The 15,000-nt window shown below is 38.7% G+C and overlaps 1 protein-coding gene across 11 annotated transcripts in view; it reads left to right on the top strand.

The window, feature by feature from the left end:
* Nucleotides 1–15,000, top strand: part of ncoa2 (nuclear receptor coactivator 2) — a 297,572-nt gene that overhangs the window by 180,885 nt on the left and 101,687 nt on the right. For all 11 annotated transcript variants that reach the window (XM_039754630.1, XM_039754627.1, XM_039754625.1 and 8 more), the window contains one exon: nucleotides 9,942–10,119. In XM_039754630.1, coding sequence (XP_039610564.1) covers nucleotides 9,942–10,119 — 178 coding nt within the window. The remainder of the gene's footprint in view (nucleotides 1–9,941; nucleotides 10,120–15,000) is intronic.

Below are 15,000 nucleotides of genomic sequence, written 5' to 3'. Positions count from 1 at the left end.
TATTTATTTACACACACACATAAACATATATATATATACATATCTATATATATATCTATATATATATTTACACACACACACACACACACACATATATAAACATATATATATACATATACATACATATCTACATATATACACACACAACTATTTCAGATCAGTGCAATACGCTGCTTGTTAAAACGGATAACTCCGCTCTTACGCAAGTCTGTGGATATTATGAACTATCGATTTGTTCAAGTTCTATTTAAATTTTAAATAGAAGGAATTTTTATTTAGTCGACAGAAATATCTTTGGTAGGAATGGTAAAACAGACAGGAATATTATTCTGAATAAATCAACTCAAACCTTAAACAACTTATAATATTTTGCTCTCCATAAAAATATATCCTGTCTAAATTATACAAGTTAGAAATAAAGTAAACGTTAAAAGAACAAACATTCAAATTTCTTTACTCTTATGTAATTTTATATAAAAAATAAACTTAGATTTTAAATATCCCAAAAGATTTTGCTCTCCATAAAAATATATCCTGTCAAAATTATACAAATTCAAATATGAACATGCTGCATAACAAAACCTGGAAATATAAATAAAATGTGTTCCTTTCAGCAATAACAAATCAAATCATTCAGTTGTCTTTGCTCATATGTCATTTTAGAGCTGGACGCCTGGCATCTTTTTGGCAACAGGTTCTTTCTGTTTGGTGTGAGGTTCTGTGTTGTGGAGATTCTCAGGATGGATTGCAGGTGCTCATCAGTGAGGCGACTCCTGTGTGCTGTTTTGTTAGTCTTTATCACTGAGAAGAGCTTCTCACACAGATATGTGCTACCAAACATGCACAAGGTTCGAGCCGCATGTAGACGGACTTTTTGTTCTTCAAAGTCACCAAAGCGCGTGCAAACTCAGTGCGCCAGTTTATCAGCAAAGTGCGATTTGGGAACACCGTAGTGACGACTTGGTTTAACATTACTTGGCAACAGGGAAAGTGGGGCAAGTTGCACTGGTGCATTTGTGTCTCCCATAAAAGCAGCTTCACTTGAAATCACTTTGTGATTGTGCACGGTAAAACGTCCGCTGAAGTGTCAGATTCTTATTTAATTCTTCTGCTTTCTGTATCTTCTGCATTGCATTCAGGTCTTCAGGTTACCCTGATGTTTTGTCTCATAGTGCCGCCTTAGATTAAATTCTGTAATTACAACCACATTAGCTCCACAAATGAGACACACGGGTTCAGTAAACATATACTCAGCCTCCCATCGGTTTTAAAGGCTCTATTTTCAGAATCAACTTTTCTCTTCAGCATCGCGGTGAGCTAGCTTCGCAATAACTTGCAGCATCATAAGCTAGACTTGATTAACGCGTAAGTGTTCGCAAGGCAGCTGAAGCGCTGCATTATGGGATCTGTAGTTTATTGTGTTACCAGCGCTTCATATACCCGGCCATTAATAACAATAATACAGTATATAAAATGATCTCGGGCGGATATAATTACACGCCGGGTCGGATGTGGCCCGCGCCCTTGAGTTTGACACATATGGACTAAATAGAACTTGAAAAGATATATTTTTCAAATGTGATCGCGCTAATTCAGATAGAGTTGACGCGCACTACAGCCTGCATGCCTCAATAAGTCATCCTCCCCTCGCTCTTACTTTTTTACCGCTCATCTAATGAATACACTGAGTATGGCTTTACCAAAACAATCATTGATGGCTAATAAAGTATCCATTATTCGAGTATGTAGATCGGGATATATATATACATATACGTACATACACCGTATCGCAGCGGAGAAGTAGTGTGTTAAAAAAGCTAAAAAAAGAAAAGGGAACATTTTAAAAATAACGTAACATGACTGTCAATATACAGTATTTGTTTTGTGAGTGTTACTGAGTGTTGCTGTCATCAAGGATTTGATTATCATTATTTCTTTCAATCAGGTTCGTATTTGTAGGATGTGTTGTGTTCAAGTTACATTCCGTGTTTGTCAATCGCTGTAAAGATGACAGGTTTCATTCATCGATTCTTCTTACTGCATCAATAAACAGCTCGCCTTCTTCTTTATCTGAGACCTGACACACTGCATGCACGGGTTTTTTACACTGTCTTCCTTTAGCGGACATTGACTTTTTCCAACGGTGCTTTGTTTCCGCAGTAGTTGGATTTATGAATATGCTTGTATGTATCAGACGCTTCATATTTTTGCTGCCTTTTCAATTGTGTAATTCGGTTTTGTTCAGCTCTTTGGAACTGTTGCTTTTATCTGTGCACGCGCCAGTTCACGTGAGCCACTCGTGTACATGCATCGAAGGTTCCCAGCTGTGCTGGTGCCATCTCGCTATGTCCATGGCTGTATTTAATGTTACCTTAGTCCTGGCACTTAAAACTTTCTCTCGCAGTTTCGCTGAGTTTGTGTCAAACACCACCCTGACCATCTCATCTTCCTCTCCATAAGCACAGTCCTTCACCCGTGAATATTTAGTGGCAGTTTGCTATTGGATTGCCGCTGACGGACGGCCTTATATGGGCAGGCACTAAATTACAAACGCCAGCAGCAGCCTGTCTATGAACTTAATTTAAAGTGTAGGTTTACATCGTGCTTTGTTTCAAGTAGCAGAACTCATGAATATGGTTGTATATGTCACTCGCCGCTTCTTATTGTTTCGCTGCCTTCTCAATTATATAATGCATGTTTTCTTGAGCGCTTTTTGAGGTCTTCCTGGTTTTCTATGTACTGCGTGATTACGGGAGGCGTGATGATGTCACGAAACTCCTCCCCACGGCGTTGAAGCTCATCTCCATTACAGTAAATGGAGAAAAACTGCTTCCAGTTATGACCATTACGCGTAGAATTTCGATATAAAACCTGCCCAACTTTTGTAAGGAAGCTGTAAGGAATGAACCTGCCAAATTTCAGCCTTCCACCCACACGGGAAGTTGGAGAATTAGTGAGTGAGTGAGTGAGTGCTTTGCTTTTTTATTAGTATATGTATGTATGTATGTGTATATATATATATGTGTATGTATGTATGTGTATGTATGTATGTATATACATACATACAAACTTATACACAGGTATATATATATGTATGTGTCTATTTGTGTGTGTATAGCTTTGGTCACTGAGTGCAAAGGAAAAATGATAAAATATAGTCTAAGTTATTAAACAGTAAAACATTAATGTTTTAAGAAGTATAGGTACATTGAGCATTACTGGAGTGGTTGCGGGTAAACTACATTTTAAGGACTGTGTAACACAACAGGTAAGTAGTACTAACAGCAGCTAAAATGTATATGGATCATCTCTCGGTAGTAGATCCCTTTTGAAAGGCACTCGCTACACGACGGCTGTAGTATAGAAATTACATTTTCTATGTGAACGTTCAAATTTCTGCCTTTGGTAATGTGCCTTACCGGCATTACCAGCAATTAAAGAAAATTAGTTTTGTGTCCTCTGCAGTGTTAAGAGAGAAAGGCTTTGGCTTGGGATAAAAGGAAAAAAGGTGTAAAGAAAGGAAAGTTGCCTTTTTCTTTTATATAGTATAGAGAGATGTGTTCGCAGACGATATGATCGCCTTTTGGGGACAGTCGTGGTGGGTCTTGTGTAGACTGGTGACGTCCCTGGCATTAATCTTCTGTGATGGCACTGTCAGTCCTCCACTCGTGTGCGTGTCTTCATAATCCGAGCTGACGCCCTCATGATCGTAATATTAGTCTGCCGCGGTGCAGAAAAGGGGCCCCGTGTTTGCACTTGTCTGGGCTATAGCTCAGGGGGAGGATGAAAAAAATGAAAAGTGCTCACTTTGACTTAAGGCAGAAGCGCAGTCAGCGTCTCTAAGGCTGGCACATCTATGCGCGTGCGCTGCCTGCTCGACTTTTGCTGGGCAGGAGATCCCAGTTGTTGCAGACACGTTCACAATATCAAAAGTCTTGGCGCTCTTTGGAGGTCATTCATATATATATATATATATATATATATATATATATATATATATATATATATATATATATATATATATATATATATCAAACTACCCGCGCCTTGCAGCGGCGGAAAAGTAGTGCGTTAAAGAAGTAATGCAAAAGAAAAGGAAACATTTTAATAATAACGTAACATGATTGACATTGTCATGAGTGTTGCTGTCATATATATGCCTGCCTAAATAAGTCACCCTCGCTTCGCTCTTACTTTTTACCGCTCATTTAATAATGGCTAGTGGCGGAAAAATGATAAAATGGAAGGAGGATTACACTGAGTATGGCTTTACCAAAACAATTATTGATGGTGAATCGATTATTCATAAAGCTTGAATTGGTGATCTGTTTTACTGTGTTAACCTCATATTTTTTCATACTTCTTCTCAAACCAAGGGGGTGCGAGGGATAAATGAATCGGGATGCGCTGAGCAATGTAATCGGTGTACCAGGAAATCATGCATTGACAAAAGTTCCCCTTTGCTTGTAATGCAAAGTGTGATTAAATGCATTATTTTTAACGCATTATGGAGCACATGCATCGAAGCTTCTCAGCTGTGCTTGTGCTAAGAAAAAAATTTAAAAATAACGTAACACGATTGTCAATGTAACCTTTTGTAAGTAGTGCCTGGAGGATTCAGTGTGGAGAAACTGTAGAGACAGCGGGTGTATTAACTTGTGGATTTTTCTGTGAGTATTTGGTGGCAGTGTGACGAAGTTGCTTCGGAAGACGGCGTTAGCCGCTGAGCTCAGCTCAGAGCGAAATGAGGTAAATGGCAGGGGAGATGATGACGTGACTCCCCCACCCGCCTTAACTGTCAATCCCCACAAACACAGTCTCGGAATTTGCATAAGCACACCCCTTCACCTGCAATTTTAACTTAGTTACAAAGTGATCAAAACTCTCGTTTATATCCTGCATCCTCTCATTAAACTTGTATCCCGCATTACCCGTGGGCATGAGAAACGCCAGCGGCAGCCTGTCTATGAACTTAATTTAAAGTTTAGGTTTACACCTTGCTTTCTTTCCGAGGTAGCAGCACTCATGAATATGGTAGTATATTTCACTCGCTCGCTTCTTATTGTTTCGCTGCCTTCTCAATTATATAATGCATGTTTTCTTCAGCGCTTTTTGGAGGTCTTCCTGGTTTTCTACGCACTGCGTTGACAGTCAGTTCATGCGATTATGTGGGAGGCGTGATGATGTCACACGAAACTCCACCCCCCATGGCTTTCGAGCTCAACTCCATTACAGTAAATGGAGAAAAATACCTTCCAGTTATGACCATTACGCGTAGAATTTCGAAATGAAACCTGCCCAACTTTTGTAAGTAAGCTGTAAGGAATGAGCCTGCCAATTATCAGCCTTCTACCCACACGGGAACTTGGAGAATTAGTGATGAGTCAGTAAGTCTGTGAGTCAGTCAGTCAGTGAGGGCTTTGCCCTTTATTAGTATAGATAAGAACGGCTCACTACTCAAAATGTTTATTTTAGGACACGTGAAGGCTTGAACCCGCAACCTTTTGAATATGAGTCTGCAGTTATTACCACTGTACTACCAAAGAAGTCACGACAACAAGCCATACTAACCCAATTTCTTTTTCTTTGGTTATATTCTTGAATAAAAGTGCACTTGTTCTGCTATTCTTGTACCTTTTGTGAAAGTGCTTATTTGATATTTGTACTTCATGTCAAAATTTTGGCATTAGTACTAAAACATGAAAAAAGTTTGTCTTTTAGATATGTGTTCAACATTTCTTGCATTTCCTGTTATCCTACACTTTCATAGATCTTTGTAGACATGGAACACACATGAAATGCATGGTTCCAAATAACGACATTTTTTAGCCTATACAGCTCTAGGTACCTGACTCTCTGATAAACAAGACTTGAGCTGGGAGAGGTTTTTGAACTTTCTGTGGAGGTAGGAGGATGGGATAGTTTGCTGCTTGGGATTATCGACACATTTACAAGATAAAAGATTCTGACGGATAGGTGGGATGGATTTACGAGTTTTTTCATAAGATTTGGTAATTCTAGTGTTAAGGGCTTTATTCTCTGGCAGCTGGTGATGGCACTACCTATGCTTTTCACAGTTGTGTTAAGCACCTGGTGCCTCATGTATAACGCCGTGCGTAGAACTCGCACTATAACATGGCGTAAGCACAAAAGCCGAAATGTGTTTACGCACAGAAAAATCCAGATGCAGAAATCTGTGCGTACTCCAACTTCCACGTTCACCCGTTACATAAATCCCGATCAGCGTGAAAACTAACGCTCGTGCACGCGCATTATGTAACGCCCCATCTCCTCTCAGAATTACGCCTCTATGAATATGCAAATCAATATAAATCGCCCTTAAGCGCAGCCTTCTGTGAAAAGACAATGGGAAAAGCACGGGGAAAATATAAGAATTTCAGCGAATACCAAGTGGAGGCAAAGGAAAAACATACTATTTTTTCAAATAAACCGTGGTATAATCAACAAAAGGAAGTTGATCGAGTGACATAGCGTGTTGGAAAAACTTGAAAGCTCACATTCACAAAATCGCACAGTGCCGGAAATAAAAAAGAAGTCACATATCAAAGTTGCCATGAAAAGAAGAGTTGTAAGCCCACTGTCTGAGTGTCATATGAAAGTTTATTAGGGTACAGAGAAAAAAGGCACACGGTGGGGAAAAAGCACGAAATGTCAACTTCAATCTCGACATTTCCACTTTAATCACGTAGTTTATTTTGTCATTAAAGTAGAACATCATAAACTTCATCTTAAAATCGTTTAATTAACCAGTTTCTCAAATCACATTGTAATTAAAGTAGCACGTTAAATGCTTTGTTTTGTATTTGATCTTCTACTCGTATGTGATCTATGTGTGTGAATCACTACTTGCTTCTTAAACTGGCTCTCTTCCTCCAACTGGACATAGAGTCCATTACATTTGTGATAGTACAGCTCTCTGAATAACTAAAATACTGAGATGTATAATGATATCATTTTCATGATGATAGGAGCTAAAGCACATTATTAAACATGTGTTTCATGAGCCTCGTGCTCATGACAAGCATTTATCTTTTGTCGAAATTTGTCGCTGTGTTTTTAGCTGTGTTGTTATTTTCTCTTTCTGTTTTATATTCAATATATATTGGCGTGACCGCCCCAAGAGTCCTTGCTTTTCTTTCCCCAAGTAACCGATCGCCATACAATCAGCTCTGTAATAGACATTAAGCCATCTGTAAGCTTAGCGCCGATTCTTTAAAACGTTTAAAGAACATTGAAATATCTTTGTAGTAAATGTTTAATTATTCTATCCTTCACGACATTCCCAGTGAAGAATATAGATTATTTAAATGAAGTTAAAGTTTTATGTGTATAATTTAACAAACATATTTTGCTGCATTTCACCTTAAAAATGATATCGTCATCATATGTAAATACGCGCTTTATAAAGTGGCCCAGGTTGTGAGATATTATAACTGTAGTGCAAGTTTACAGTGTGGTGATTGTACTTATAAGTACAAACCATTCTACAAGGAGCAATTGATTGAGTGCATTTAAAGTTCTTGGGATTAAACTGTTTCTGAACCACGAGGTCTGTACAGGAAAGGCTTTAAAACGTTTTGCAGTGGCTGAGACAGCGTGTCCTTAAAGCTGTATACCGATAATTCTCTTTACGATCAGCTGCTGCTGTGATTCACACTCAGTGATATAAATACTCCGAGTCGTGCAGTGAGAGTAATATGGAAAAAGATGATCCGCTGTGGCAACTCCTAACGGGAGGAGCTGAAAGAAGAAGGAGAAGTGAGAGTAACAACGCTAAAGCAGTTATGGTATTTGGAATACTATGGCTGTTCCCTGGACCATTATATTGTTACGAGTTAATTACAATCAGATGCATTACACTAATAAACAATATGCGGTTAGTTTCTGTGTATTTATAAAGCCGCGTCATGAAAATAATGAGTAATCACACAAGAACAGTACCATTGCTTTGACGCTGGGTGCCGCCAGTTTGCAAAACCGAGCGGAGAACTTGCGTACGACAAGGCATGAGGTACCGTGGAAAAGTGCGTGGCTTTACGCCAAGTGTAGGTTTTATACATCACGATTTGAACGTGGAAAAGTTCTTACGCAACATTTCTGTGCGTATGCACCGTTTATACATGAGGCCCCTGGTCATGCTACCAGCAATATTCGCCTTCTCCCATAGTCTTTGAGCAACAGCTCGAGATATGCTTTAGGGTCCCCTTTCTCCCATACAGGGAACACGCCGGTGTATTGACCAAGCCCCAGCAATATAGATTGTATTGGCTAGGAAGCAGATCATAGACCGAGTGGACCAAATATCCAATACGGTGTGGCTCTGACTGACAATCTGCACATGAGTTCTTCTTTTCCGCTACTTGTTTCTGTGTAGTCCAGGCACCTTGTGACTGATCCTAGCCCCACTCTTCCTCTGGCTACTGCACCTAAGAGGGCTCTTTTCTACTGCATCCTCTGCTCTACATTTCTGGTCCTGAAGGACACCCTTGCCCCAGAAAGTATTGTTTCATTAGAAACTGCAGCACCTCCTTTGCTCGCAAAACAAGGAACTCCTCGGTAGATTTAAGGGGGGGAATCTCAGTTTGACATCTCAAAAGCTGGGATAGGTGCAACAAAAGGCTGGAAAAGTGGCACTAAAAAGAAACCGCTGGAGGAACATTTTGCAACTGCTTATGTTAAGTTGCAACAGGTCAGCAACATGATTAGGTATAAAAAGAGCATCTTACAGAGGCAGAGTCTCTCAGAAGTAGAGATGGACAGAGGTTCACCAATTTGTAAAAAATTGCATTTGCAAATTGTGGAACAGTTTCGGAATAATGTTCCTCAATATAAAATTGTGAAGATTGTGTGTATGTCATCATCTACAGTACATAATATCATCAAAAGGTTCAGAGAATCTGGTGAAATATCCTTTTGTATGTTAAGAGGCCGAAAATCAATATTGGATGCCTGTGATCTTCAGGTCCTCAGGTGGCACTGCGTGGGCTCAGTAACACTTCATTTACAGACTGTTATTAAGAGAGGGGATCCTACATAGTACTAAACATGCCCTTGGCCCAACTTTTTTTGAGACATGTTGCTGCCATCAAATTCAAATGACCTTATTTTATTAAAATGGTACATTTTCTTAGTTTAAACATTTGATATGATTTCTATGTTCTATTGTGAATAAAATATGGGTTTTATTTTTCAAATCATTGCATTCTGTTTTTATTTACAGTTTATATAGCGTCCCAACATTTTTGGAATTGGGGTTGTAGTTGAATATAAAGTGTCAACTTAATACTGACTCATTTCAAGTTCTGTCCCACATGAACAATATAACATCATGGCACAAAACTGAGATGGGATGACTTAACCTGAATGCTGGATCAAATTTTAAGACAGAGTAGTTTTAATATTTGTCTTTTGATAATTAAAATATGATTTTGTGTTTTAAACTGATTTTTGATTTTCAAAATTCTACCCATCCATCTACCTACCTATTCAAGGAAAACATGCTTTTGAGTGGTTCACATTTTTTTTGTATCACACAGCTAGCAGCGTCATAGAGACATCTGGTATACACCGTAGTCCTGCTGCATGACACCATTTTATATTGTAGGCAATTACACTGTTTCTAAATGTTCAATGTTCAAATGTTTTAGTTTTAAAAATACATTGCCATTAAATCTGTAAATATTTAAGCAATTAGGTAATGATTTTGTTATATTAATCATGGAATTTTACCATTTAAAAAATTCTGATCTCATTTATCCAGATCACTACTGGATTATCCATTGCATTTCACATTTAAATGAGGGATTGTACAGCAACTATGTATCAATGAGATGTTTGTGGTTTCACATTTTCAGAACTAATTGTTTTCTTTTGTTAAATGTAATAATAATAATTACTCTCCTGTGTCTCTCTTCTTTTAGGCCTTAGATGGGTTCTTTTTTGTGGTGAACCTTGAAGGTAATATTGTTTTTGTCTCTGAAAATGTTACCCAGTATCTGAGGTACAACCAGGAGGAGTTGATGAACACCAGTGTGTACAGCATCCTGCATGTGGGGGATCACGCAGAATTCATCAAAAACTTGCTTCCCAAATCCCTTGGTATGAATTATTTTACATGATTATAACTCTTGAATTAAATGATAGTTGACATTTTTAAGCAGTTCAGTTAAAAAAGATGTGGTTTCTGTAATTGACTAATACATAACTCTGTGTTCAATCCAATGTGGTAGTGATCTTTTTCAACTCTGTTTAACACTAGAATTCTGAAAGCCTACAAAAAACTTGTAAATCCGTCCCACCTTAAATCCCTTCGCACCACTCCGTCAGCATCTTTTGTCTTGTAAATGTGTCGATAAGCAGCAAGCAGCCTGCTATCACATCCCCCTTCCCCCACCGCCACACAGTTTTCTCAGATCAAGTCTGTTTACCTGCGTGTCAGTTGTATAGAGTGAGAAATCAAGCAAAATGACACCTTTTATAAATACTATATCGTTATTTTGAACACATGCATTTCATGTGTGTTCCGTGTCTACAACAATCTCTGTAAACACATCATTAAAACAAACTTTTTCACGTTTTAGTGATAATTGACAAAATTTAGATATGAAGCGTATAATGTGTGAAGCCTGAAGTACAAATATCAAATGAACACTTTCACAAAAGGTACAAATATAACAGATCAACTGTGCTTCTATTCAAGAATATAACTGCAGAAAAAGAACCCGCGTTAGGGTGCTACATTGACACCCCTTTGATATGACTGCTTTGGTGGCGCAACGGTATCAACTGTTGACTGGTAATCAAAACTTCATGGGTTCAACCCCGGATGACTTCGCTTTGAGAAGTGAGCTGTCTCTATTCTTACTATTTTAGAATAAAATCATACATTTGATTTCAGTCTGTAATAGCCGGTGTAAATGTATGATACTTTGTAAAGGTTAGCTTTTTGTTTTTTTAATTGTTTAATTCTGTTAGGCGTGTTCACGCTCCAACCCAATTGACACTGATGCTTTCACATAAAGGCGTCCTAGGATAGAGGTGAATTCAGATGATGACGAGGGTTCTACATCGGAGAAAGAATGCATGTTGCAGTTTTGCAATTGCTGTACTTTGTATATGTACACAGGAAGCTCTGCAATCTACTTGTGACATTTTATGCTGTAGGAAGAGAAGTAAACAAATCAAGGTACATAACATTTGATATACAAATACTTATATACAAAGTACACCTTCCACCTGCATCTATAGACTCTTAAGTAAGCGAGCGACTCTCCACTCTAGTGTTTAGATGTGGATGGTGTATGTGCCCAAAAAAGAAGTATGACTGCATTCTCGTACCATTGCTTATGAACTGAAGTGTCAGCGTGTACTTTTCATGGCATTACACATGTATTTTTTGAGCATGCCTTTGTCAATCAAACACAGGAAGCTCTGCAGTCTACTTGTGACTTTACGCTGTAGGAAGTAAATAAATAAATCATAGGACATTTTGAAGAAATCATTGTATGACCTGAATAGTACCAATCAGAAAACATCATCGCACTAATGCAATATTATTTGAAAACGAACAGTGTCAGATCGGGTGTAAATTTATGCTGGCACTGTTAGGGTCAGATCAGGAGGGAGGCGTGATTGTGACTGAGAGAATAAAAATGAAAAAAAGCAAACTTTTACAAGTACCATAAATTTACTCCCAATGTCACATATATTTGTCTTTTTTTATTTTTCTCCATGCTGCGTTGACATCATGCATCAGAAGATGTAAACTTACTCAGTGCGAGCAGGAGCATTCAGGTGGCCGGTTGTTTGTGCTATAACAAGCTTGACCTGGCGGCGATCAATGCACATGTACTGTGCAAGGCATGTACAGGGTCCACAGAGAAAACCAGAGTGTTCATGGCTCATCTTGAAGAGGAACTTCATTGTTGCTTCTAACTGAGTCAGCGTTTGGCACCCCTACAGTATAATGGGAACCACAGCATAGAGAGAAGTGTGTACACTGCAACAGGTACACATGTCGTAAATTTAGAAAGGACGGTACTTGGGCGTGTGGGAACTGTTAACATTTGAATTTGATGATTGCATATAGCACGGAACTGACCCCTCTGTACTATTCTTTCCTCTGCATGTCCTGTAGTACAAAAGACACCATGCACCAAAATGTGGAGACTGGACAAGATCAGGAAAAAAAAAAACATGCGGTCACTGATTACAACCACAAGATGGTATACAAATTAATATGAATAATGTTGCATCTGTGCCACAATGTTTCCCGAAATGTATTATACATGTCATAAAATGAATGATTCCAAATATCATATATACCTATGTCTATGTTTTTTGTCCGTGTGCCTTTGACATCATGGACCATAAGGTGCATACTAATTCAGCGTAAGCAGGAACACTCAATAAAACTGAATAAAAAAAACTTTTTTTTTAATTAAGTGACAGTGAGATAGGAATAAGGCAGATTCACAAGTGTTTGTGTATCAAATTTTATCCATCCAGATCAGAGAATTTCCAGTTCCATTATCTCAAAACATCATTCACATCTACGGTTATTCCCAGTTTCAAATAAAAACTAACAGCGTCAAATCCCTGGGGTGGCAGTAGTATGTATCGTGATTGTGACTGAAAGAATAAAAGTGGAAAAAAAATATGCTAACTTTTACAAGTACTATAAATTTACAGCGGCTGTTAGAGATGTAAATCAAATGTATATGTTTATTGTATAATAACAATAAGAGCAGCTCTCTACAGAATAAGGTAAATTTGATTTGATTTCACCAAACGTTTAAGTGATTGCCGATCACAATCATTCAGGATTTTTTTCTGGCCACATTTCTTCCTCGAAGACGATGTGTCCCCACTATCCTTCCAGTTTTTAATAATGCATTGGACAGTTCTTAACCCAATTTTAGTAGTTTCTGCAATCTCCTTAGATGTTTTCTCTGCTGGTGCATGCAAATGATTTGACCTTCTTCTTTGTTCTGTACGTACTTACGTAGGAGGCGTGATGATGTCACACGAAACTCCGCCCCCCGCGGCCATCTCCAACTCAAGACTCCATTACATTATATGGGAAAAAATAGCTTCCAGTTATGACCCTTATGCGTAGAATTTCGAAATGAAACCTGCCCAACTTTTGTAAGTAAGCTGTAAGGAATAAGCCTGCCAAATTTCAGCCTTCTACCTACACGGGAAGTTGGAGAATTAGTGATGAGTCAGTGAGTGAGTGAGGGCTTTGCCTTTTATTAGTATATATATATATATATATATATATATATATACACAGTGGAACCTCGGTTCACGACCATAATTCGTTCCACAACTTTGGTCGTAAACCGAGTTGGTCGTGAACCGAAGCAGTTTCCCCCATCGGATTGTATGTAAATACAATTAATCTGTTCCAGACCGTACAAACTGTATGTAAATATGTAAAAATATGTAAAGATTAAGCACAAATATAGTTAATTACACCATAGAATGCACAGTGTAATAGTAAACTAATGTAAAAACATTGAATAACACTGACACAAAACACCCAGGCTCTCTGATCAGCTACAGGAGCTGGCTCGCTCGCGCTCTCTCTTTCTCTCTCTGTAGCACACACACCACCAAAGCCCCTCCCTCCCTACCCCTTCCTGTCAGCTGCCCGTGCTTTCGCGCAGCATTTTTTAAATTAGTTAAGCACAGCAGAAAAAAAATCACACAAATCCAAACTGCATTTAAAAACCAACTCACAAGCAACCAAAAAAGTAACATTGCAACAAATCACACGATGAAGTCCTCCATGTAAACAATTTTTAATGAGTTTTAAGCACAAGGAAAAAAGCGAACATTTGAAAAAAGAGAAAAATAACATTGCAACAAATCGCATTATGAACTAAAAATTTAACTTTTGAAAAATCTGTAATCCAAAAACCACCAAGAAAACTAACCTTGCATGAGACGAGTTCTGGCATGAAGTGTTTTCCTTCAGGTGATTTCTTGGGTTTCTGGTGCTTTTAGCGGTTTAGCTGGTGGGAGTGAAAGCCTCATGCAGCCATTCCAAAAAGAAAGTTCTTGTGACCCTCCACATTACTGGCAGTCTGGCTTTGTTTACATTATGCTGCTTGAAAGCACGAGGGTTCTCATATTGGTAAATGAGTAAACTGGTAAACAGTTTTTCCACCTCTTGTAATTTCTTTCTTTACTTCGATTTCAATTTTCTTCAAAACTTTCTCCTGACCACTCTTCACTTGCTTAGAAGCCATAGTTAACTGCAAAAGCACACGAAATACTGTAGAGCACAAAGAGAGTGCACGTCTTATTGAAAACAATGAACAAGGAGCAGCTTTGCTTAATTAAAAAAGCATGGCAGCTCTCTTTCTCTCTCAGGCTGCCTGTGGTGGGGGGGATGGTTCGCTCTCACTGTCTCAGCTCAGGAGGCAAGGGAAACTGGCTTGTTCAGCAAACGCGTGCAGCAGTCTCCTCCTCCTCCCCCTCCCCAGCAGGCACGTGCTCGCTCGCTTCGCTCTTGCTCTCTCTCTCTCTCAGCTCAGCTCAGACAGGCAAGGGAAACTGGCTTGTTCGTATACTGAGTGTGTGGTTGTGAACCGAGGCAAATGTTTGGCGAGCTTTTTGGTCGTGAACCGGGACGTTCGTGAACCGAGGTTCCCCTGTATGTACAAACCGGATTCCAAAAAAGTTGGGACACTATACAAATCGTGAATAAAAACTGAATGCAATGATGTGGTGGTGCCAACTTCTAATATTTTATTCAGAATAGAACATAAATCACGGAACAAAAGTTTAAACTGAGAAAATGTATCATTTTAAGGAAAAAATATGTTGATTCAGAATTTCATGGTGTCAACAAATCACAAAAAAGTTGGGACAAGGCCATTTTCACCACTGTGTGGCATCTCCCCTTCTTCTTACAACACTCAACAGACGTCTGGGGACCGAGGAGACCAGTTTCTCAAGTTTAGAAATAGG

The sequence above is a fragment of the Polypterus senegalus genome, chromosome 5 (genome assembly GCF_016835505.1).
Source record: "Polypterus senegalus isolate Bchr_013 chromosome 5, ASM1683550v1, whole genome shotgun sequence".
Classification (NCBI taxonomy): Eukaryota; Metazoa; Chordata; class Cladistia; order Polypteriformes; family Polypteridae; genus Polypterus; species Polypterus senegalus.
This window is presented reverse-complemented; position numbering and strand designations above follow the sequence as displayed.